General features: G+C 37.9%; 5 protein-coding genes and 1 non-coding gene across 6 annotated transcripts; all 6 read right to left on the bottom strand.

Annotated features, from left to right (window-relative positions):
* Positions 1-275: 275 nt before the first annotated feature.
* On the bottom strand, positions 276-2,262 carry LOC106311249. The gene is made up of 2 exons (XM_013748462.1): positions 2,054-2,262; positions 276-497 (listed from the first exon to the last, which is right to left on the bottom strand). The coding sequence occupies exons 1-2, from the start codon at positions 2,165-2,167 to the stop codon at positions 351-353; spliced, it is 261 nt and encodes an 86-aa protein (XP_013603916.1). The 5' UTR covers positions 2,168-2,262; the 3' UTR covers positions 276-350.
* Positions 2,263-2,846: 584 nt separating this feature from the next.
* On the bottom strand, positions 2,847-5,227 carry LOC106307193. Its single transcript, XM_013744068.1, has 3 exons — positions 4,300-5,227; positions 3,606-3,774; positions 2,847-3,425 (listed from the first exon to the last, which is right to left on the bottom strand). The coding sequence occupies exons 1-3, from the start codon at positions 5,086-5,088 to the stop codon at positions 2,965-2,967; spliced, it is 1,419 nt and encodes a 472-aa protein (XP_013599522.1). The 5' UTR covers positions 5,089-5,227; the 3' UTR covers positions 2,847-2,964.
* Positions 5,228-6,185: 958 nt separating this feature from the next.
* LOC106309705 (ubiquitin-60S ribosomal protein L40) lies at positions 6,186-7,406 on the bottom strand. Its single transcript, XM_013746806.1, has 4 exons — positions 7,187-7,406; positions 6,988-7,090; positions 6,461-6,527; positions 6,186-6,376 (listed from the first exon to the last, which is right to left on the bottom strand). The coding sequence occupies exons 1-4, from the start codon at positions 7,374-7,376 to the stop codon at positions 6,350-6,352; spliced, it is 387 nt and encodes a 128-aa protein (XP_013602260.1). The 5' UTR covers positions 7,377-7,406; the 3' UTR covers positions 6,186-6,349.
* A 3,292-nt stretch (positions 7,407-10,698) lies between these two features.
* Positions 10,699-16,815, bottom strand: LOC106308043 (40S ribosomal protein S14-2). The gene is made up of 6 exons (XM_013745153.1): positions 16,738-16,815; positions 11,763-11,882; positions 11,628-11,673; positions 11,250-11,335; positions 11,036-11,165; positions 10,699-10,957 (listed from the first exon to the last, which is right to left on the bottom strand). Exons 1-6 carry the CDS (start codon positions 16,738-16,740, stop codon positions 10,890-10,892), a joined length of 453 nt encoding a protein of 150 aa, XP_013600607.1. The 5' UTR covers positions 16,741-16,815; the 3' UTR covers positions 10,699-10,889.
* A 1,078-nt stretch (positions 16,816-17,893) lies between these two features.
* Positions 17,894-19,687, bottom strand: LOC106309517 (alpha/beta hydrolase domain-containing protein 11). Its single transcript, XM_013746562.1, has 5 exons — positions 19,332-19,687; positions 19,027-19,265; positions 18,809-18,921; positions 18,495-18,635; positions 17,894-18,405 (listed from the first exon to the last, which is right to left on the bottom strand). Exons 1-5 carry the CDS (start codon positions 19,576-19,578, stop codon positions 18,150-18,152), a joined length of 996 nt encoding a protein of 331 aa, XP_013602016.1. The 5' UTR covers positions 19,579-19,687; the 3' UTR covers positions 17,894-18,149.
* TRNAL-UAG lies at positions 19,665-19,744 on the bottom strand. The gene has a single exon. It is a non-coding gene; the product is annotated as a tRNA-Leu (tRNA).
* Positions 19,745-20,448: the final 704 nt, after the last annotated feature.

Raw genomic sequence — 20,448 nt, 5'->3', positions numbered from 1 at the left:
CGCCTTTCACCCTAGCATTTGACTTCACCCGCAACAAACTTTTACTGGCAAATTTCTAATTTTGACATCTTCCTTGGTTTTTAAGCAAATTATCCCAATATTACGTCAACTTTATTAACATTCACTAAATCCATTATCCAAAAAAAAAAAGTTTTATATGAGATCATTTCAAAAAAGCAAAATCATATTAATTAATATTACATTGCATTATTAAATTTGGAAATAATGATAATAACATATATATATATATATATTATAATTATAGATGTATTCTCTTAGTTTCGTTATAAAATAATAAAAATTACATATATAAAAGACGAAAATTGAGGATTAACTTTTGTAAATCAAAATCATTTCTCTTTAAGCTTTTTGGTGATAGCGAAGGCGGCTCCCGCTACGGCCACGATCACGGCTGATATGATAATCGTCTTCTTCAACGTTTGGGTTGCGTCTCTCTTTGCCTTTGCGTTTTCCTTCCTTTCCAAATGCTGTTGTATCTTTTCCCCATTTTTTCAAAACACAAAACATAAAAAGAATGTTAATACTTACCAACACATGTGTGCATGGATTTGTGTAATGAGTGGATTAACCCATGTCATATATATATTATTTTGGATTTCTAATAACCTTTTCAGATTAAGATTCGTCAGAAAGACAATCAAACGAGATATCAAACATAAATAAGCAAATGTTGTGTCAGCTAATTAGCTAGCTATAAGTTTCTCATTTTCATCTATCTATCTTATTAAAGCAGAAGTATTTTAATCTTTTGTTTGGCAACATACGTAGCAATTAAAAAAAAATATTGTTTGGAAACATGAATAGCAGTAAGTTAGAAAAAAAAAGTAATGGGTTTATGCTATCATAAATTAGAAGCCCATTACATTATATTAAAAAATATTGGACTTATGTTATTTGATATACAAATTCAAATAAAAAAAATAATTTAAAATTGATTTATATCAAAAATTCATTCAAAATATACATATATTCAAAAATTGATTTTTACTACCATATTTCCAATAACCATAATAAAAATGTTTTCAATATATATAAGAAAAATACAATACAAAGCTCAATTTCAAACACCAACTTAAATTATGGTTTTTATATTTCACATTGAAATTTAAAAATATAATATATGTGATTATTTATATGATTGTACGTACAAAATATTATTAATTATAAGATTACTTATTTGATGGTACATATAAAATACGATTAATTATATGATAACACATATTTTTTGTAACCTATGATGACACATATAGGATATATAATAGTGATTAGGAGTGGGCGTTCGGGTTCGTTGTTGGGTTTGTTTGGGATTTCGTGTTCGGTTCAGATCTTTGAGAATTCGGTTCGGATTTGGATAACCAATTTAAATTATTTTAAAAAAAATTAAATTTATTATATGCTTTAATTTTTAAAAATCTATAAACAATAGAATATATTACATATAAATTTGAATAATATATGTCAGAGTACCTAACTTAACATATAAATTGGTCTGGTTTAAATATTTGAATAGAGAATTAGTAATTATTTAAGTATTTTTGGAGTTTTGAGTATATTTTAACTATTTTAGATATTTACGTTTGATTATTTCTATATATTTTCAAGTATTTAAACGAACTTAAAAGTATCATACATATTCTGGATGTTTTTATATATATTAAATCTAAAAATAATTAATATATATAAGTATATAAATCTATTTTGGATACCCAAAATACTTCCGATCAGATTAGGTTTCAGTTCTTCAAATACCAAAATTTTGAATAATTCATATATTTAATCAATTTCGGTTCGGATTTGGTACTACTTATTCGGATTTGGATCGGTTCGGTTCATCGAATTCGATTTTTTGTCAATCCTAAATAGTGACATAAAAAACAAATAGCATTATATTTTAAAAAAAAATAGGCCTGCCAAAATCTAGTTTGTATTAAAGTGCATGCGTATATAGTAATTTAGATGAAACTATCTCATGGTTTTGTTAAGTTACAGACACACAGGTAGGTGGTACGTATAAAAAAGTTTGGTAATATACCTTGTCGGAAGCAATCTCTGAAGAAACAGGATCTACTTCGAAACTCTTGTTCTGTCCAGGATTGAGCTCAGCTTCTGCATCTCCTTCAGGAAAAGTGGTCCCATCCGTTGCCATTTTCAGACTTTTATGTTTTGATTGTTTGTTTTCTTTCTGTAAAAGAATTAATGCTTCGAGCTCAATGCAGAATGAAGATTGCTAGGCAAGTAAATTGAGTTTGGATTTGTGGCAAAGTCTTGTTCTCTAAAAATAGTTTGAGGTCTGTTGTGTTGCGCTATGGATCTCTTTCAGCCAGCCATTCCTTTAGCCTCTTTTACCGCTCTTCGCTAATTCTTATCCGACATGCTCGTTGATTCCACTAAAATAAAATAGTGCAACTGTTTCTATCTTCCCATGTTTCTCCAAAAAAAATATGAGTTTCACCTTATTTTTCTACTTAAAAAAAAGTCTATTTTTGACATCTGAATTAAAAATGAGACAAACAAGTTGATTCAAGAAACCTTTTGTTTCCCTTCGAAGACAACTTAAGGTTAGTGTTTGACATTTCAACAGATAAAACGAATTACAACTCGCAACAAGTCCTTTCAGAGAAGGACACTCTTTCAAGAGCTATATATTGAGGAAGTGAATGAATGGATCAATACAGCAAATGAGTTATCTATGTCACTTAGACAACAGTCTTTACAAATTAGAAGTCGTGATTTGTGGAGGCGACTACCAAGAAGATGGGTCAAATGTATTTATAAGACTTCACATCATCAATAGATTGTAATGATATGTTTTCTAAAATGTGGTATGGGTAAATTTGAGGGTCGTTTCACATCAAAGAAACTGGAACAATCGGCACAATATTTTTTTTTATTAGAGAAACCATCCGTCTTTGGACGCGACCTAACAGAGAGTTTTAGAACAAATCAAAAGGAAGAAACAGATCCTTCCAAAAGAATAGCTTTCATATGTTCAATTAGCCCATCCATCTGCTCTCTGGAATGCACCGGTGAAGGATACACAAACGAACAGTCTAGTTTTCCATCTCTAAGCGAGTCGAAAACCGCAATAGACGGTCCAACCCCGTGGATAGATGCGCAGCCAATGTAGTCCTTTACCCCGGCCGAAGCCAACGCCTGTTCTGGATACTCGTCTGTCACTGGATCTTCGAATATGGAGATGAGAGCGGTTCTTAGAGAAGACGAAGGCGTGAGGGTAGGGTTCTCTATGGCCTTGCACATTAGGAAATTGAGGTCTGACATGTCTGTGAAATGCTTGTTGGAGTTCTTTGCGGATGTGAAGGAGTCGTAGCATCTCTTAGCCAAGTCCCAGAGCTTTTCCTCTCCTGTTATGTCGTGTGTGTGAAGGATCCCTGAGTGGTAGAAACCTGAAGAACAAGAACAAAATTTATATCAAATCAAATGGGATCTTGAACACTATCATGCAATAGATACTAGTAAGCCTGAACCGTGCATTGGCTCATGGCAAACCTGTTGCAACCATGAAAAGATCTATGAATCTATACCGCAACACCTCATCATATTATATATAAAGAAATGGGCTTTACCAAAGTCATTAGGAGTAAGAGGAGGTTCAAGAATGGAACGACAGTCTGAGAGAGTCACCACTGCGTATTTCTCTCCTTGGTATTGCGATAAGTTCTTAGAAGTATACGCAGAGATCATCCCCGCTGCTGCTATTGCCGCCCATAGCTTGATCCCTCTTGCCTTGCATCCCTGCAACAACAACGTACATGATTCAATGTTCCAGCACAAAACAAGATCCTCTTTAGCTTTATTGTGTTGTGTATTACAAAATTAAACGTATACATATGTAATAACGTGATGTCATGCGAGTGATTTGTGACATTTGTCGGAACATTGTCTAGTTGCTTGTCAGTTGTCACGATGTCAATTTATGTTTTTCTTTTTTCCCCAGGTTTAACTTTCTTTACGTAAATGAACATGAACCTGATAATAAATGGGAAAAAACTCTAAAAATTATATAATTTTGAATTTTCCACTAAAAATGAAAAACTTTCTTGTGTTTTCTATTTTATATTTTGTCATGTTGAGCATGTTATAAATGTGTCGTAACTCATTGCAGAGATAAGTGTTCATATATCAGAAAAGATTATCATTTTGATAATAATATTCAATATTTAAATAAATTAATACTAAATGCTCTTAATACGCAATAATAGTAAGCAAATCTGCGGACGCAACTATAGAGAAGTTGGTTGAATAAGGAGAGACACTTACAGCCACAAGTTTGAGAGTCTGATCTCTTTCCAGTTTCATCCTTACCACCTGAGATCTCCGGTTCGATTCCTCAGCGTCCACGAAACTCAAATTCGAGAACCGGAACGCATTCAGCGAGTAACCCAGCACGTCGATCCCACGCGCCCAAAACGGTTTATCCCCTTTCCCACTCGGAATCATCTCCTCTATCGCCTTACCTAACCCCGCCTCCTTCGCCGCCACGTGTCCGTCGCAACATCCATCACCCTCCGCAACCGTCGTCTCTCTCATAAACTCCCTCAGAAGCGTAACCGCCGAAGTCCGATCGCACGCCCCGGTGTTCAGCCGAAACGTCAGCACTCTCTCCTCGCCGCCGCTCAGATCGTAGAGGCTGACGAAGAAGACGCCGCACTCGCCGTTACTCCAACGGTGCGGATCGATCCACGTGTTCTTGTTCAGCTCGTGCTCTAGAATGATCCTGTGCGGTTCCGCGCAGGGATCGTCGCTGTCTCGGATGATCTGCGCCGTTGATGATGAATCGAAGGGGTGGATTACGACGCGGGAGGAGGCGGAGGTTGCGAGGGAGAAGGAGCTGGTGGACGCGTCGTAGCGGAAGGTGGAGCGGAGGGTGGGATGGTGAATCTGGAGTTTGTCGAGGGTGTTTTGGAGATTCTCGAGCTTTGGGGTTCGGGAGAGTAATAGAGCTATGACGGCGATGCCTGTGCCGCCAGCGATGGCTCTGCACCAGCTGTATTCGGTGCCTCCAACGGGTCGGGTTATGGATTCGGGTACACGGTTCGGATCACTCATTGTAGAAGTGAGAGAGAGAGAGAGAGATTGTGTTTTCAGTTTTTTTTTTTTGGGGATTCTAAAGTGATTTTGTTTTGTTTCTTTGGTGAGTTTGTTGGCTAATATGGGGAAGATACAGTGACGTACCTTTTCCTTTATTCCGGTTTAGTGTTTTACCGGTTTAGTGTTTCCCAATTTACACATTGCTATTTTCTTTTATATGACATATATTTGATTTATTCTTTTCTTGAACAAAAAGAAAAAGAGGTATTTTACAATACCTCAAATATGAGGTTAAGGTGTTGTTGTTTGTGCGTGTGTGTTAAATTGTTGATCTCTCCATCTCTGTCTCATGTGCCTTGCTCGAGCATCGAACACGTACCATGTTGCATTACTAGTACCATCACAGACCGGACGAGCTACAAGGGCAAGGCATATTACAAGTATTTGTTATGTCCTATAATATAGGCATGGTGATGAGAACGCAACAATTACCTTGAACCAAGACGATCACAAATGATTCAGGATTAAGATGTTGAAATTTGAAACTAAATGGACACCACTTATTTTTCTTTACAATTTTCAGAACCCACTAATGATTATAAAACACCAAAGTTCATTTAAAACCATCCTTCTTTTTAATTTGAAAAAACGTTTAAAATCAGCTTGGGCCTTTTATTTTATTAATTAATGGGTGGGTTTCTAACATTTTTATGTTATATATTTATCAACAGTTCAACTCTCAAAGAGACACCGGCTCTGACTCCACCGAGAAGATGTACAAATCATGTGTGATGGTTTCGCCGACGGGAAAAATATCGCTTATGAGTTTGGTACGTTACAAATGTATTTAGTTTGATTATGAATGGTTTTGTACATAAGCAAATGTAAGATGACAAAGTTCATAGGATTTGGCATCGATCGTTTGCTGAAGCTACTTTGAAGACGAGGTGAAGAAATGATCGTTTGTTACATACATGTACGTAATTGATGTTCCGCTGCATCAATTATTCAAAAACAACATTGTTGTTATCTCAAGTAATATCTCGTTAAGAAGTCATTTTCATCAACATCTAGGATTCAGGCAGTAATAAATAAGAACAGGCATATGCATAACAGGATAAAGAAAGCAAATAATTAATTCAGCATAAGCAGATCAACAAATCTTTTTACTGATATAATCTTTGAAGATAACATAAAAATTCAGTGAAACAAAACAACTCGGGAAGGCAAAGAAAAAAAAGAGTCAAGCAAGCCAGCAAGATAGTTCCTTGAACAGAGTCTACTTGATCTTCTTCTTGGGCCTCAACTGCAAAAGAATAAGATAAGAATAAAATGTTATTCAGAAATCAACAATAGATACAAAGAAAAGAACAAAGAAACAAAGCAAAACCTGGTTGCTATGGCCACACTTCTTCTTCCTGCAGTTCACAGCCCTCGGGTGAAGACGTGCATAGCACCTAAGTGTACATATGACATAACGTTAGAAACAATCTAAACAAAAAACAAACTTTGCAATCATTGACATCAAAATCAGATGACATAACCAGCACACGAATTTTCGAGACAAAGCTCGTCCATTACAATAACACATGCATGACCAATTAGAGTACTCAAACAAAGGACCTTTGACGTAAGATAAGGTAGATTATTCAAAGCAGACCTTAACTATTCAACATAGTAGCAATCGTATCAGTAAGATAAAATGTACCATTCAAGAAAATCATCTGGAAAGATGAGAAAATTGACCAGCTGACAAAGTTTGGAGGATGGAAATGTTGATATTGGGAACATTTATAACCTCGCACGCATTGTAACTTGCTTGAGAAGCTAAGTTTATTCCCTAAAACAGACATCTAAGCCCTATCACAGAATATCTAAATCGACTAAACAGGGAAATGACAAGACTTTGAAGCTTACTTGCGGCAGATCATCTTGTCTTGGTTGTACTTGCGAGCCAACGCCATCAAAGAAGGCTCGATGATTCCTCCTCTAAGCCTCAACACAAGATGAAGGGTGGATTCTGCTTACAGACAACAAACATTTCGAATTGAGTTTGTTTTTTTTATTCAGACAAAACAGTGAGTGAATCGAGATGATTAGAGGATAAAGATTAGACCTTTCTGGATGTTGTAGTCAGCCAGAGTACGGCCATCTTCGAGCTGTTTTCCAGCGAAGATCAATCGCTGCTGATCCGGAGGGATACCTTCTTTGTCTTGGATCTTGGCCTTGACATTGTCGATGGTGTCGGAGGACTCGACCTCGAGGGTGATGGTCTTCCCGGTCAGGGTTTTCACGAAGATCTGCATCTTTGTGTGGGCTTCTTGTGCTCTAGCCGCGTAACCATACAGGGAGGGGTTCTTATACCTTTCATTTCTAGGGTTTTGTAAATTATTGGACTGGGCCCTTCTTTGTGTTAGAGGCCCATAGAAGACTAAAAGGCCGATTCAAATTTGAGTAGAGAGAGTCAAACATGAAACAGCCACACTAAAGTGGCATGGAATATAGTTGAAAAGTTTGAACAGTTTGTATTAAGTGAATGCTGATGTAAATGGTTAGCAGAATTGGACGACGTCTTTGTCATGCTTAACTTCGGTTGGTATGTAATGGGAATATAATATATAAAGAATCAAATTTTGAGGATTAACCTTTAAGAAAGACAATATTGCAAATAATAATGGTAAGTATACTTGAATATTGGTTAAATCCTATGTGCATGTAATAACAATAGATCACTTGAATTTAACATAAGGGAAAACATACGGTATAACATAAATAATCTGTTAAACTATTAAACCCCGACGCTATGTTTTTACATAAAAGATCGATAAAATATGATATATATATATGACGACGTAAGCGGCCCCGTCCACACATTACTTAATAACTAAAAGGATCAAAACAAAATTATTACGATAAATATGTTTTGCTTATAGTGATCTTACGCATAAATTAACTTTATTACGATGAGAGATCGATGAACAATCATGCATTGCTCCCTCCTGGGTTGTTACTTGCTTCTCTCTCCTTTGTTTTCTTCCTTGCTTTTTTCTTTCCTGGTTCCTCACAGTCTTCATTTTCTTTTGTCTTTCCTTCTTCTTCCCTCGCCTTCTTCCTTTCAGTTGCAGTAGTAACAGCCACTTGCATAAATTTCAACGCCATTTCTGATTCCTTCAAAGCTGAATCCGCTTGTTTCTCGGCCGCCATTGAAATAAACTGAAGGAAATCGGGGCCAGACAATTTGTTAAGCCAATGTGTCGATGTCATGGTGCTTGTCTCCACAAGTCCAAGGATCGGGGTGGTTGTGGCTTGGAACACATTGTCTTCCAAACCCGACGTAATGGCATGCTTGTAAGCAGCATCGACTGTGTTCCCATTACTTAGCGCAGTGCAGAACTTGGATTTTATCTCGGCAATCTTGGCGTCCATCTTGAGAGAGAATAGGGAGAAAAAAAACTAAGAGACTTGTGTTTTTTTTAAAAACTTTTTAGTAATCTGAAAAAGGTTAAGTAGAGAGAACTATTATGATGCATGAGAGTCCAGGACACATCTATATATATGCACACAGCACACATTCAACAAAATATCTTTAAAGTTTAAACACATTGGTTGTCAACATCAACAAAATATCTTTAAACTGCTTTATTCAGTCATTAACCAGCCTGTTCATTTTTTCAACAATGTAGAGTACTCATCACCGTGTTGTAAAGCAACGAAATAACCGCGTGGATCATCTGTTTAGGGCAAAAACAAGTTACGTACGTGAATAGATAATTGCGGTTTAGGCAAGGTGAAAGTTCAAAACAAATATCATTGATCCGAAATGGCTCGTTGTATTATTCTCGGAAAGAACAATGCTTTGGAATATTAACTACTTGGTCGACTAATATATTTCACAATTTTACATAAATAACGGACTTAGGCCATGTTGCTACGGGCATGTTAACTTTGGCTGGTATCGGTATCATGGTATCCAAAGAGAACATAATACGTATATATTATCACATCGTTTCAAACATATTGCATCGTGAAACGATCCGGTTTTATAAATGTTGATTAGGTTGTAATTTAATTATTCCACATAATCAAACCATTCGTAAACCAAGCATGTACCTTTTTTTTTGGTAAAAACCAAGCATGTATGTATACCTAATTATATATACACATTTTATCTCCCTCTTCGTCAAAGAAAAAAGGAAAGCCGCTACTCTTAATATCTTTCTATTGTCGCTTTTTCCTTTTCTCTTATGCTCTTCTATTATTTGAAAAACCTAGACCATGGAGAATATGAAATATCAAAGAATTTATGCATTTTCTCAAAAAGAAAAAAAAAAGACTTTATGCACTTTTCGAATAAAAATCTTTTATTAGAAATCTATTGAACAATCTAACTCTACCGCTTCAATTAATTTTACATGATTACACAAACTTTGTGTATCATTACTGACTAATTCCTAATTATCCAAAGATATTCTTTCACAACAACAACACTTGTGTCTCTCACAAGATTCCTCGCTCACCAAAACCCTAAGCTCGTGTCTTGGCCGGTGGAGATACAACTTCCTTCTCTTACGTGCGATATCGTCTACCCATTTTAGCAGAGCCGGGCTTGAGGGTAGTTTTACGAAACATTTGAATGGGACCCCCTACTTTATGGGGCCCCACATTTAAAAAAAAGTTAATATACATATAATATACACATTAATATAGTAATATAAGTATTAAATATACAATATTATTGCTATTAAATTAATTAAAATATGAATTAAAACTTACAACTTTAATTTTTCTATAAAGAAAATAAATTTTAGACCAAATTTTTGTTTTAAAAATTTACATTTTCTTTTTAAAAATTAATTTTTTTTTTTTTATAATTTCAAATAGGACCCCTACAAACTCAGGACCGGCTCTGCATTTTAGGGCAAGTTTTGCTTCTTATTTTAGGGCAAGTTTTGCTTCTTAATTGTCACACAACTAATCCCTCAAAGCACTTGATAATTCCTCATGTCAACCTACGAAACCTTCAGTCTTTCTTAAACTTACAATCATAAAATCAGACCAGACTAATAAATATTTTGAGCTTTTTCTTAACTAAGCTTAGATGACCTATCCAAAAGAAAAAGAAAATGCTACTTAGTTTTGTTTTTCTGTTTCCAGTGATAAATGTAGTTATGTTTTGGTTCAATTATCATCCAATTCAACTATTTCCTCTCCAACTAGCTTAATTGTTCCACACATGACACACCAAAAGTTCCTCTAAAAATTTAAACCAAAAACAACTTCCGTAGAAATGCATGTATTCACAAGTTGTTTATAAATTGTGAATGTAAATTTTGATTGCATGTACACACAAATTGTTTATAAGGATAAATAAACCAAATTCTATGAATATTTGGTTACCAGAATTGGACAACGTCTTTGTCCTTCTAAACTTTAGTTGGTATGTAATGTGAATGTAATATATAAAGAAATAAATTTTGATTGCATGTACACACAAGATGTATATAAGAATAAATCAACCAAATTCTTACCAGAATTGGACGACGTCTCTGTCATTCTAAATTTCGGTTGGTATGTAACGCGAGTGTAATATATAAATTTAAAGAAATGAATTTTGATTGCTTCATAGAATAAATCAACCAAATTCAATGAATATTTGATGTTCATGTAGGAGGAACATAAATATGTGAAGAGTTTAGACAGCAACAGCGCCGCATATAGTAATCAAAAACTCTTTTTCAATGTACCAAACAAAACAAAATGAAACACACAAGGGATGAGCCCAGCCCAAAAAGGATCTTCCACCTGAGGCCAGAAAGTACTCAAAGCCTCCTTCCCCTTCTTCCACCCTTTCTGCGGGTACTGTCTGTTGGGACTGGGGTCACATCCTCTGCACTTACAAACAAGAACAATGTTAGAGATTAATTAAAAAACATTTCTAGATGAAGATTTTGCATTTTTGTTTTACCAATGCGACCAATTTTCATGCCAGAACGGGCAACGGCTCTGAGTGCAGACTGAGCACCAGGGCCAGGGGTCTTGGTCTTGTTACCACCAGTGGCACGGAGCTTCACATGCATGGCTGTGATACCAAGTTCCTGTAAGTAGACAAAATCGATTACTATTTACACTTTTAAAGAATGCCATCTCAGTACTGCATATACTCTTGGGCTCTTTTATACCTTGCAACGCTGAGCGACATCTTGAGCAGCAAGCATAGCAGCATAAGGTGAGGACTCATCTCTGTCAGCTTTCACCTTCATCCCACCTACACAAGTTAATACAAGCCAATTTTGTATTCAAGAACAATGCAATTTCCATAAAGACACCCCAATGGGTATGGAACTTTATATACCACACACTAGTGCATCTAGGCCTGATCGATTTAGCTTAGATATCATATATGACCGCAAAGCAATTCTCTAGCGAATTCATCAACTAGAGAGTGAAGAAAATAAGAACAAATCATCTCACACTCACTAGAGAATTCAAGGACCATGGCATAATAAAACAATCAATTATAGGTATTAGATTAGATTAATCTACGAAAGATAGCTTACCAGTGATACGAACAAGTGTTTCCCGTCCAGACAAATCAGTCACATGCTGCAAATTATAGATATACAGAACTCAGCAATGTCTTCTGTCAAGAATTAAAAAATGACAGAACAAGAAGAAGAGGGACAGTTACTGACAATGAAAGTGTCGTTGAAAGAAGCAAAGATGTGGACAACACCAAAGACTTGTTCTCCGTCACGAACAGCTGGCCCAAGTGTCACTGTCTCCTCCTTCGGCTCTCTTGTCTTTCTCCTCGACTACAACAGAATTTCACCCAAACCATACATTACATTTTCTTACAAACATTTTTTTATCAAAACTCAATTCTAAATTACATATTCCTGTAAATCTCAAGACGTTACTTCTGGAAAACTGACTTGTTCATTAAAGAGAAAGACAATGGCTATATAGCCTTACAGGAAACAGAGCGTGAAACAGAATGAACCAACTACTCCTAAGAAATAGCAAGCGTGATCCAAACACGATGATCACGTTTGACTGAAACAGAAACAACAAACTTCCTAAAGAATAGGACAAAGACAACAACTTAAAACCCCAACATTCCCTCCCCTAAACTAGACAGTCTACTAGTTTATGGTCGAAACATCACACACTCCTAGCTTACTTCTGAAATCTTCAAATGCCTCCAGCTTGAGTGGTTTGGTAAATATGTCAGCAACTTGATCGCGTGTGCCACAGAACTTCAGCTGAACTTCTCCTTCATTGACCAAGTCCCTTAAGAAGTGAAAACGCACATCAATATGCTTACTCTTACCATGCATCACCGGATTCTTTGATAACTTTATGGCCGAGCTGTTGTCGCAGAAAATCACTGGACTTGAACTTCCCGCATAACCAATCCTCTTCAATATCCTCTTCATCCATATCAGTTGGCATGTACTTGTAGCAGCTGCGACAAACTCTGCTTCTGTTGTGCTCAAGGTGACGATGGCTTGCTTCCTTGATGACCAAGCTACTGCAGCGTCGCTCAAGATGAAAGCGTATCCTGATGTGCTCTTTATGTCCTCTACACACCCTGCATAATCGCTGTCTGTGAACCCAATAAGCTCTGAATTCCCTTTCTTCTGATAGAAGATTCCATATGCAGTCGTTCCTTGAAGGTATCTGAGAATTCTCTTGGCTGCAGTAAGATGAAGTTCAGTGGGTTTTGACATGTACCTACTGATGAGACTCACAGCATACATCACATCCGGCCTTGTTGCAGTCAAATACATTAGGCTTCCAACCAGCTGCTTGTAGAGTGATTCGTCAACTCTCACGCCGTCGTCGTCTTTATGAATTTTGAATCCAGGAATGATTGGATTCAAAACTGAGTTACTCTCTTCCATTCCAAACCTCCTCAGCACTTCATTCACATACTTTTTCTGGCTTACAAATATTCCTCCATCAACCTGCATCACTTCGAGACCAAGAAAATACCTCATCTCCCCCAAGTCTGACATATCAAACTCTCTCATCATTGATTCCTTGAACTCTCTCATCATCGTTTCATCACTCCCAGTGTATATCAAGTCATCAACATACAAGCTAATGATGAGAGTGTTACCTTGTTCATTAGTTTTGGTAAACAGCGTTTGCTCACTTGCGTCCTTCTCAAACCCCATCTCTCGAAAGTAAGAGTCTATCCTGCTGAACCAGGCTCTTGGTGCCTGCTTGAGACCGTAAAGAGCTTTACGAAGCTTGAGGACTTTACTCTCTGCGTTCCTCCGTTCATACCCCTTTGGTTGCTCAAAACAATAACACAGAAGGAGACATCCAAGCAGCTGTGGGACTCGATGAAGATGAAGTGCCAGGGGAACGCTCGGGTGCAGAGGGCGCAACTTAATAGGCTTCGCAGAGATTTCGAGATCTTGGCGATGAAACAAGGTGAATCTGTTGATGTGTACTTCACTCGAGTAATGGTGATCGCAAACGAGATGCGAAACTGTGGAGAAGACATGTCGGATGTCAAGATCGTTGAGAAGATCCTGAGAATCCTCACTGACAAATGGAACTACATTGTGTGCTCCATTGAGGAATCAAAGGATGTTGATAGCCTCTCTGTTGATGCTTTGCAGAGTTCTCTACTTGTGCATGAGCATAAGTTCAAGAAGGATGGTGGAGAAGAGCAAGCACTTGCTGTAACAGATGACTATCATGGAGGAAGAGGAAGAGGAAGATCAGGTTTTGCGTTCCGTGGAGGAAGAGGTCGAGGCAGAGGACGTCGTATCTTCAACAAGGCAACAGTTGAATGCTACAACTGTCACAAACTTGGTCACTTTCAGTCTGAGTGTCAAGCAAATTACGCAGAGGAAGAGGTGGAAGAGATGCTACTCATGACATACGTTGAAGAAATACAAAAAGAAGAAGAAGTAGAGAGTTCTCAGTTGTCTCTTATGGCACACATTGAAGAACCACAAAAGAAGCATCACAACGATGTGTGGTTTCTTGATTCAGGTTGCAGCAATCATATGTGTGGAGAGTTATCTCTTTTCAGCGAGCTGAATGAAGGGATCAAGAAGACGGTCCGACTAGGGAATCACTCACAAATGAAGGTTATGGGAGCAGGAAACATACGACTCTCGATTGAAGGAGTGAGTCACCTTGTGCAAGATGTTCTCTATGTTCCAGACTTGAAGAATAATCTTCTCAGCATTGGACAACTTCAGGAGAAGGGGTTGGAGATCCTGATAAAGTTCAACGAATGCAGAATCTATCATCCTTCGAGAGGTCTCATCATCCAAAGCAATATGTCAACAAATAGAATGTTTGCACTATTCTCGAAGAATGAAACCAACATGGCAATGATGTGTCTTCAAACTGATTCTCAAGACAAGTTTATGCTCTGGCATCAAAGGTATGGTCATCTTGTCTACTCAGGCCTAAAGACACTAAAGAACAAAGAGATGGTGAATGGTTTGCCAGACTTTGCTGAAACAGAGGTGGTCTGCACTGATTGCTTAAAGGGGAAGCAACACCGAGAGATCATGCCAAAGAAAGCCATTTGGAGAGCATCAAAGAAACTTGAGCTTATTTACTCTGACATCTGCGGTCCGATCTCTCCAACGTCTAATGGTGGAAAGAGGTACTTGATCTGCTTCATCGATGATTTTAGTAGAAAGGCGTGGGTATACTTCTTGGTCTACAAAGCATATGCGTTTGCCACTTTCAAGCAGTTCAAGAGCGGCATAGAGAAACAGTCTGGCTTGCGCATCAAGTGCTTAAGGACAGATCGTGGTGGGGAATTTACTTCAAGTGAGTTCAATGAGTTCTGCAAAGACAGTGGGATCAAGAGGCAGTTGACGACGCCTTACACACCACAACACAACGGTGTCGCAGAGAGGAAGAACAGAACAGTGATGAACATGGTGAGGAGCATGTTGGTGGAGAAGAATGTTCCAAAAGTGTTATGGCCAGAAGCTGTCAACTGGGCATTTTACCTTCTGAATCGATGCCCAACGAGCTCTGTAAAGGATGTTACACCAGAGGAAGCATGGAGTGGAATCAAACCATCGGTGGCACACTTGAGAGTTTTTGGCTGCATCGTTCATACACACATTCCTGATGTACACAGAACAAAGCTTAAAGACAAGAGTCGCAGAGGTGTTCTGTTTGGTTTAAGCGTAGAATCAAAGGGATACAAGCTCTTCGATCCCACAAGCAAAAGGATGACTCTGAGCAGAGATGTGATCTTTGAAGAGGATAAGAAGTGGGATTGGGATGCGACTTATGAGGAATCAATTCAAGTTGACTTGGAGTGGGAGAATGAAGAAGCACAAGACGATGCCGGTCGAGAGAATGCAGAAGAAGTAGCTGGTCAGGAACCAGAAGCAGAAGATGGAGACAATGAGATCGTGGAAAATCCCAACACTGGCTCATCTCCAATGGCTACTGCTACTACACGAACTGACGTTGCAGAGGCTCAAGAGGGTCGGGGAGGCGACAGACAAGACCACCAGTAAGACTAAGTGATTATATCACTGGAGATCAATATGAAGAAAATGAGTTGGCCCAGTTTGCTTTGTTTGTAGAAGGGATGGTTCAGTCTGCATTCTTTGCAGGAACAGATCCAGTCAACTTCGAGGAGGCCATCCAAAGTGAAAACTGGAAACGAGCCATGGATTCCGAGATAAACTCAATAGAGAAGAACGACACCTGGACTCTAACTGATCTGCCACAAGGAGCCAAGAGCATAGGAGTCAAATGGGTGTTCAAAACCAAATTTAATCAACATGGAGAGGTTGAGAAGTACAAAGCCAGGCTCGTAGCAAAAGGTTATGCTCAAGAACATGGAATCGATTATGAAGAGGTTTATGCTCCTGTTGCACGAATGGATACAGTCAGAATGATCTTAGCTCTATCAGCTCAGAGGGGTTGGACAGTCTATCAGCTGGACGTGAAGTCAGCGTTTCTGCAAGGAGAACTAACAGAAGAGGTCTTTGTTGAGCAACCAAAGGGGTATGAACGGAGGAACGCAGAGAGTAAAGTCCTCAAGCTTCATCTTTTCAAGTGTGCTCCTCTGTGTCGCTGTCATCTCTACTCCAGCTGCTGGTTGTGTGTATCCTGATTCCACAACCGTCCAATACTCCTTGGAACGCATGAGATTTTCCATGACCATGCTCCAGTGTTCATAATCCCCATCAAATTTGGGAATTGCAGGCGCAGAGTAACCACCGTTGCCATTGCCTTCTCCACTCATTCTCTCTTTTCTTTTTCTCTCAATTTGAAGTATGCTCTGATACCAGATTGTAAATCTCAAGACGTTACTTCTGGAAAACTGACTTGTTCATTAAAGAGAAAGACAATGGCTATATAGCCTTACAGGAAACAGAGCGTGAAACAGAATGAACCAACTACTCCTAAGAAATAGCAAGCGTGATCCAAACACGATGATCACGTTTGACTGAAACAGAAACAACAAACTTCCTAAAGAATAGGACAAAGACAACAACTTAAAACCCCAACAATTCCAATCTCCAGAAGAACAAAGATTGCTTCAGAAACAAACTTATAGCACTAAAACTCCAAATAACACTAAGCATATAACGAAATAACTTTTTATGATCACTAAGTCCAAGAAAGACAAACAACATGCTCTTAGAGAAAGCTTACCATGGTTCGAATCTTGGGTTTCTCTTGTGTGTTTCCGCCTTCAGCTAGCGAAGGAGACGACAAGATCAGAATTGGCTTTAATAGACAGAATCTCCCGGTTAGGGTTAAGAGTAGTGATTTTATGTCTGAACGGAATAACTGTGACCCAATACTTTACGGCCCATTAAGTTGAACAAAGCCAAGCGTTTTTCAGGCCTGATTGCAATTCATATCTTGTCTTTACTGGGTTTAAAGCTACAATGATCGACATCCTAACACACTTTGCCAATATTTATTTACAAAATGTATACTTTTAAGTTTTAACATTTTAGGCCTGGACATTTTATCTGATACCCGAACCCATTTCCGAAGTAGAAAACTACTCTAAGATATATTAAATTAGGAGAGATTGGATATTCGAACCCGAACGGATAATATTCAGATATCTGAAATGATCGAATATATGTATACTTAACTTTATATTTCTCTCATTTTATTTAAAATATCTATATTGATGCTACATATATTTTTAGATAATATTACATATAATTACAAACAAAATCATTTGCTACTCACTTAAAATACATATAAAGCTTCTTGTTTTATGCATTAACAAAAAAATGCATCTAAAATTTCAAAACAACAACCAAATTAGTGTCTTAATATACATACAATTTTATCTCCAAATCTATTAGTCATTTAATCTATTAAAAAATAAAAAGCAGTTAAGTTAAAAGTATATTTTTAAATATAAGAAATGATTTTTTTTTTTCAAAATCTAAATATTCGAATCCGACCCGAACTACAAATACCTGAATCTGATTCGAAGTATAGAAATATCCGAACGAGTTTTATACCTTTATACCCGAAAATTTGAAATACCCAATATATGAACCCGAACAGCCACTATAGTCTAACCTTTTACAATGGTAGATGTGAGCATTTTATTCAGTTCTACAAAGGAAAAAAAAAAAAGAATCGACACGAGAGAGCTTCTTCCATCGTGGTTTAGAGGGATTGGACTTGGGTAATAGTTCATTTCACGTAGGAGGCCATATCGGAAAAATCTATAGGTGCAATAGACTCAGACCTATCAATTAAGTCATGAGTACTGGGCATAATCTTTTTTTAAACTGTTATATACGTAATACGTCTGACAAGAATCCGCCTCCTCCAATGATACCAAAGGCCGGTATACCATTTCATAATATGTAACCAAAGCACGTCTCTAAATCAGAGACATCGGATACAAATGCATAAATAACAAACAAGTGCATATAATAACAAATAGCATCTCGAAAATCAGAAACGATTTTTCGTAGTGCATTATGTAAATAGTTTGGTTGAATTCGCTATTTCTGCATATGAATACAGGAGAAGAGAAGAGAGGTAACTCAATCAAAGACTGCTGCAGTTTTGGAACGGTGCATCGTCTACTTCTGTGTAGACAAGAAGTTGGAACTCACAATCTCTAGGAGTCCCTTTGGATTGTCTGTGTGGACCCAATGACCAGAGTTACGGAGAACATGAGTCGCCACCTTCCCATCTGAGACACTCTGTCTCTGTTTAGCAATTCTTTCAAGCCGCGTGGTTGTATCCTGGTCCCATCGGTCACTCTTCTCTGCAATCACAAAAGAAATCTCCGTCTCTTTTGGCGGATTCTCTAGCAAAGACCAGTACGAAGTCTCCCTGCAATGGGCAAGCGACAAGTCGTTAAAAGGAAGGTCATGACAGAACTAGAATCATTGGTTTGGCTCTTATGATGAGAGCAAGAAAACCTGTAAGACTCGAACATTTGAACAGCTCCGTCGAGATTAAAAGCCCATGTCTCCGAGTCTCCAGATCTCTTGAGATTGGTGCCAATCCACTCAGATAACGATCTTGAAAACCCAAGCTCCACCATATGATCCACGAGCCACCTAGAAATCACAAAATTAATGTATTTGAGTGGCATAACGTTAGATTTACATACATTGCAAGCTGAAAGGAGCTTCATTGATTCACACAAACGTCGTATTCATTCCCCAAGCATATGCACGCACCCGCAGCAAAAGCTAAATCAAAGGGTTGAGAGGAAAGACTAAGACTTTACTTGCGTGAAGGGATTGGAGAAGGTAAACTCTGCAACGTCATCAGAACTTTCTCAACTTCGCCATCACTTTGTTCAGCCTTGACTTCCCCAGGGACAGAGTCTAACACCCAAAGCTGTTCTGCACCAAAGAGACTAACACCATTACAAAACTACCAAACGAATAAAGGCAGTGACATCATTAGGAAATCCAAAAAAGTGATCATCTTTGAATGCAAAACCTGCTTAGGAGGAGAAGCAGATTGACCATAATCACCACGAGCACAGCTCTGCATGAACTGCAGCGCGACTTTGCCTCCTAACGAATGGCCAATCACCACATCAGGCCAGTTCCACCCACTCGCCTTCACCAAATCAGCTAAATCCTTGGCCGAGTTCACAAGATCATGAGGCGGGTTGATCCCTTCCACCTCCGTAGATCTCCCGTGGTTCCTCAGATCCACGAGCATCATCTTCCAATCTTTACACACAAAAAAACAAGATAAGAAATCGACAAATCCAAAAGAAAGAGAGGGTGGGGGTATACCGGAGGGAGAGGAGACGGAGAGAGACGACGCGAGAGAGCGAGAGAACGATCGCCAGTTACGGCTCGAGCCGAGGAGGCCGTGAAGGATGAGAGCTGTGGATTCGTGTTTCCGGTCGCCGGAGGAGGTTCTGACTTCTTCGTAGGCTAGGGTTTGAAGGGATCTGGAGCTCGTGAACAGAGACGGAGATTCGAGGAGGCGAATCAAAAAGCGAGATTCGAATCGGTTCGTCAGAGTTCTCGTCGCCATTGAAGCAGCACTTCCTTTCTGCGATTCTCTCCGGCGAGCTGTGGGTTAAATTGAGAGAAGGAGCAAAAGTAAAATTTCAAAAAGGTTGACAGCTGTGGGATTTGAACCCACGCCCTTTCGGACCAGAGCCTAAATCTGGCGCCTTAGACCACTCGGCCAAACTGTCAGATGCTATACATCTTTCATTTAACATCCTATCTTATTTAGATTTTGTGTTCGTTGATATATTTATATGCTTGCTACTCTTTTTTTTTTTTTTTTCGAAACACCAACATGCTTGCTTACGATTGTGCATTTTTCATGATGCTAATATACTGTACCCTTTTTAATGGCTTTCAATTAAAATGTAGGTGGAGAATTACACAGCATGGAGAAATTTTGTTAAGATTGGGTATTCGTTGGTATTTTTACATTTTTTTTGTTTTTGCTATTCAACTTTGAAAATTACTGTGTGTAATTAGGATCATGTCGCTTGTTTGTTTGCGATTCTTTTTGTATCATGGTGGTTATGTTTTGATTAATTAGTATACATCTGTTAATCCCATATATATTATTTGTGAAATATTACAACTTTTTTTTGTAGTCACATGTCATCACTAAGATGATTCTTAGAATTATTAGAGAAATGAGTTGGTCCATCTAATTATATATAAACTTTTTATTAAACTAACCATAAATTCATTATTAATGTCATTTATTATTTCCTTAGATAAATATTACGGAATTGCCTAATGTGGGTAAAGTATATATGAAAATTAATGATTTTGAATAATAAAGATCTGATAAAACAAATGTATCTTCTATCAAATTTGTTTAATTTTAAACTATTAAAATATTTTTTTAAAAAACACAATAACCATATTATAAAAA

The sequence above is a fragment of the Brassica oleracea genome, chromosome C8 (assembly GCF_000695525.1).
Source record: "Brassica oleracea var. oleracea cultivar TO1000 chromosome C8, BOL, whole genome shotgun sequence".
Taxonomy (NCBI): domain Eukaryota; kingdom Viridiplantae; phylum Streptophyta; class Magnoliopsida; order Brassicales; family Brassicaceae; genus Brassica; species Brassica oleracea.
Note: the sequence above shows the minus strand (reverse complement) of the source record. Positions and strands in the feature narration are given on the sequence as shown.

Bases quoted from the DNA above. Each gene is read 5' to 3' on its own strand.
- LOC106311249 (XM_013748462.1), bottom strand. From the start codon at position 2,167: ATGGCAACGGATGGGACCACTTTTCCTGAAGGAGATGCAGAAGCTGAG. The intron at 498-2,053 runs GTATATTACCAA...AATGGGGAAAAG, and splicing joins CAGAGATTGCTTCCGACAAG to ATACAACAGCATTTGGAAAG.
- LOC106307193 (XM_013744068.1), bottom strand. From the start codon at position 5,088: ATGAGTGATCCGAACCGTGTACCCGAATCCATAACCCGACCCGTTGGA. The intron at 3,775-4,299 runs GTAAGTGTCTCT...TTGTTGTTGCAG, and splicing joins AGACTCTCAAACTTGTGGCT to GGATGCAAGGCAAGAGGGAT. The intron at 3,426-3,605 runs GTAAAGCCCATT...CTTGTTCTTCAG, and splicing joins TCTTACTCCTAATGACTTTG to GTTTCTACCACTCAGGGATC.
- LOC106309705 (XM_013746806.1), bottom strand. From the start codon at position 7,376: ATGCAGATCTTCGTGAAAACCCTGACCGGGAAGACCATCACCCTCGAG. The intron at 6,528-6,987 runs GTAAGCTTCAAA...ATGTACACTTAG, and splicing joins GACAAGATGATCTGCCGCAA to GTGCTATGCACGTCTTCACC. The intron at 6,377-6,460 runs GTTTTGCTTTGT...ATTCTTTTGCAG, and splicing joins AGTGTGGCCATAGCAACCAG to TTGAGGCCCAAGAAGAAGAT.
- LOC106308043 (XM_013745153.1), bottom strand. The intron at 11,336-11,627 runs GTAAGCTATCTT...TAACTTGTGTAG, and splicing joins AACACTTGTTCGTATCACTG to GTGGGATGAAGGTGAAAGCT. The intron at 11,166-11,249 runs GTATAAAAGAGC...GTCTACTTACAG, and splicing joins ATGTCGCTCAGCGTTGCAAG to GAACTTGGTATCACAGCCAT.
- LOC106309517 (XM_013746562.1), bottom strand. From the start codon at position 19,578: ATGGCGACGAGAACTCTGACGAACCGATTCGAATCTCGCTTTTTGATT. The intron at 18,922-19,026 runs GTTTTGCATTCA...GGTGCAGAACAG, and splicing joins CTGCTTCTCCTCCTAAGCAG to CTTTGGGTGTTAGACTCTGT. The intron at 18,406-18,494 runs GTTTTCTTGCTC...TGCCCATTGCAG, and splicing joins CAAATGTTCGAGTCTTACAG to GGAGACTTCGTACTGGTCTT.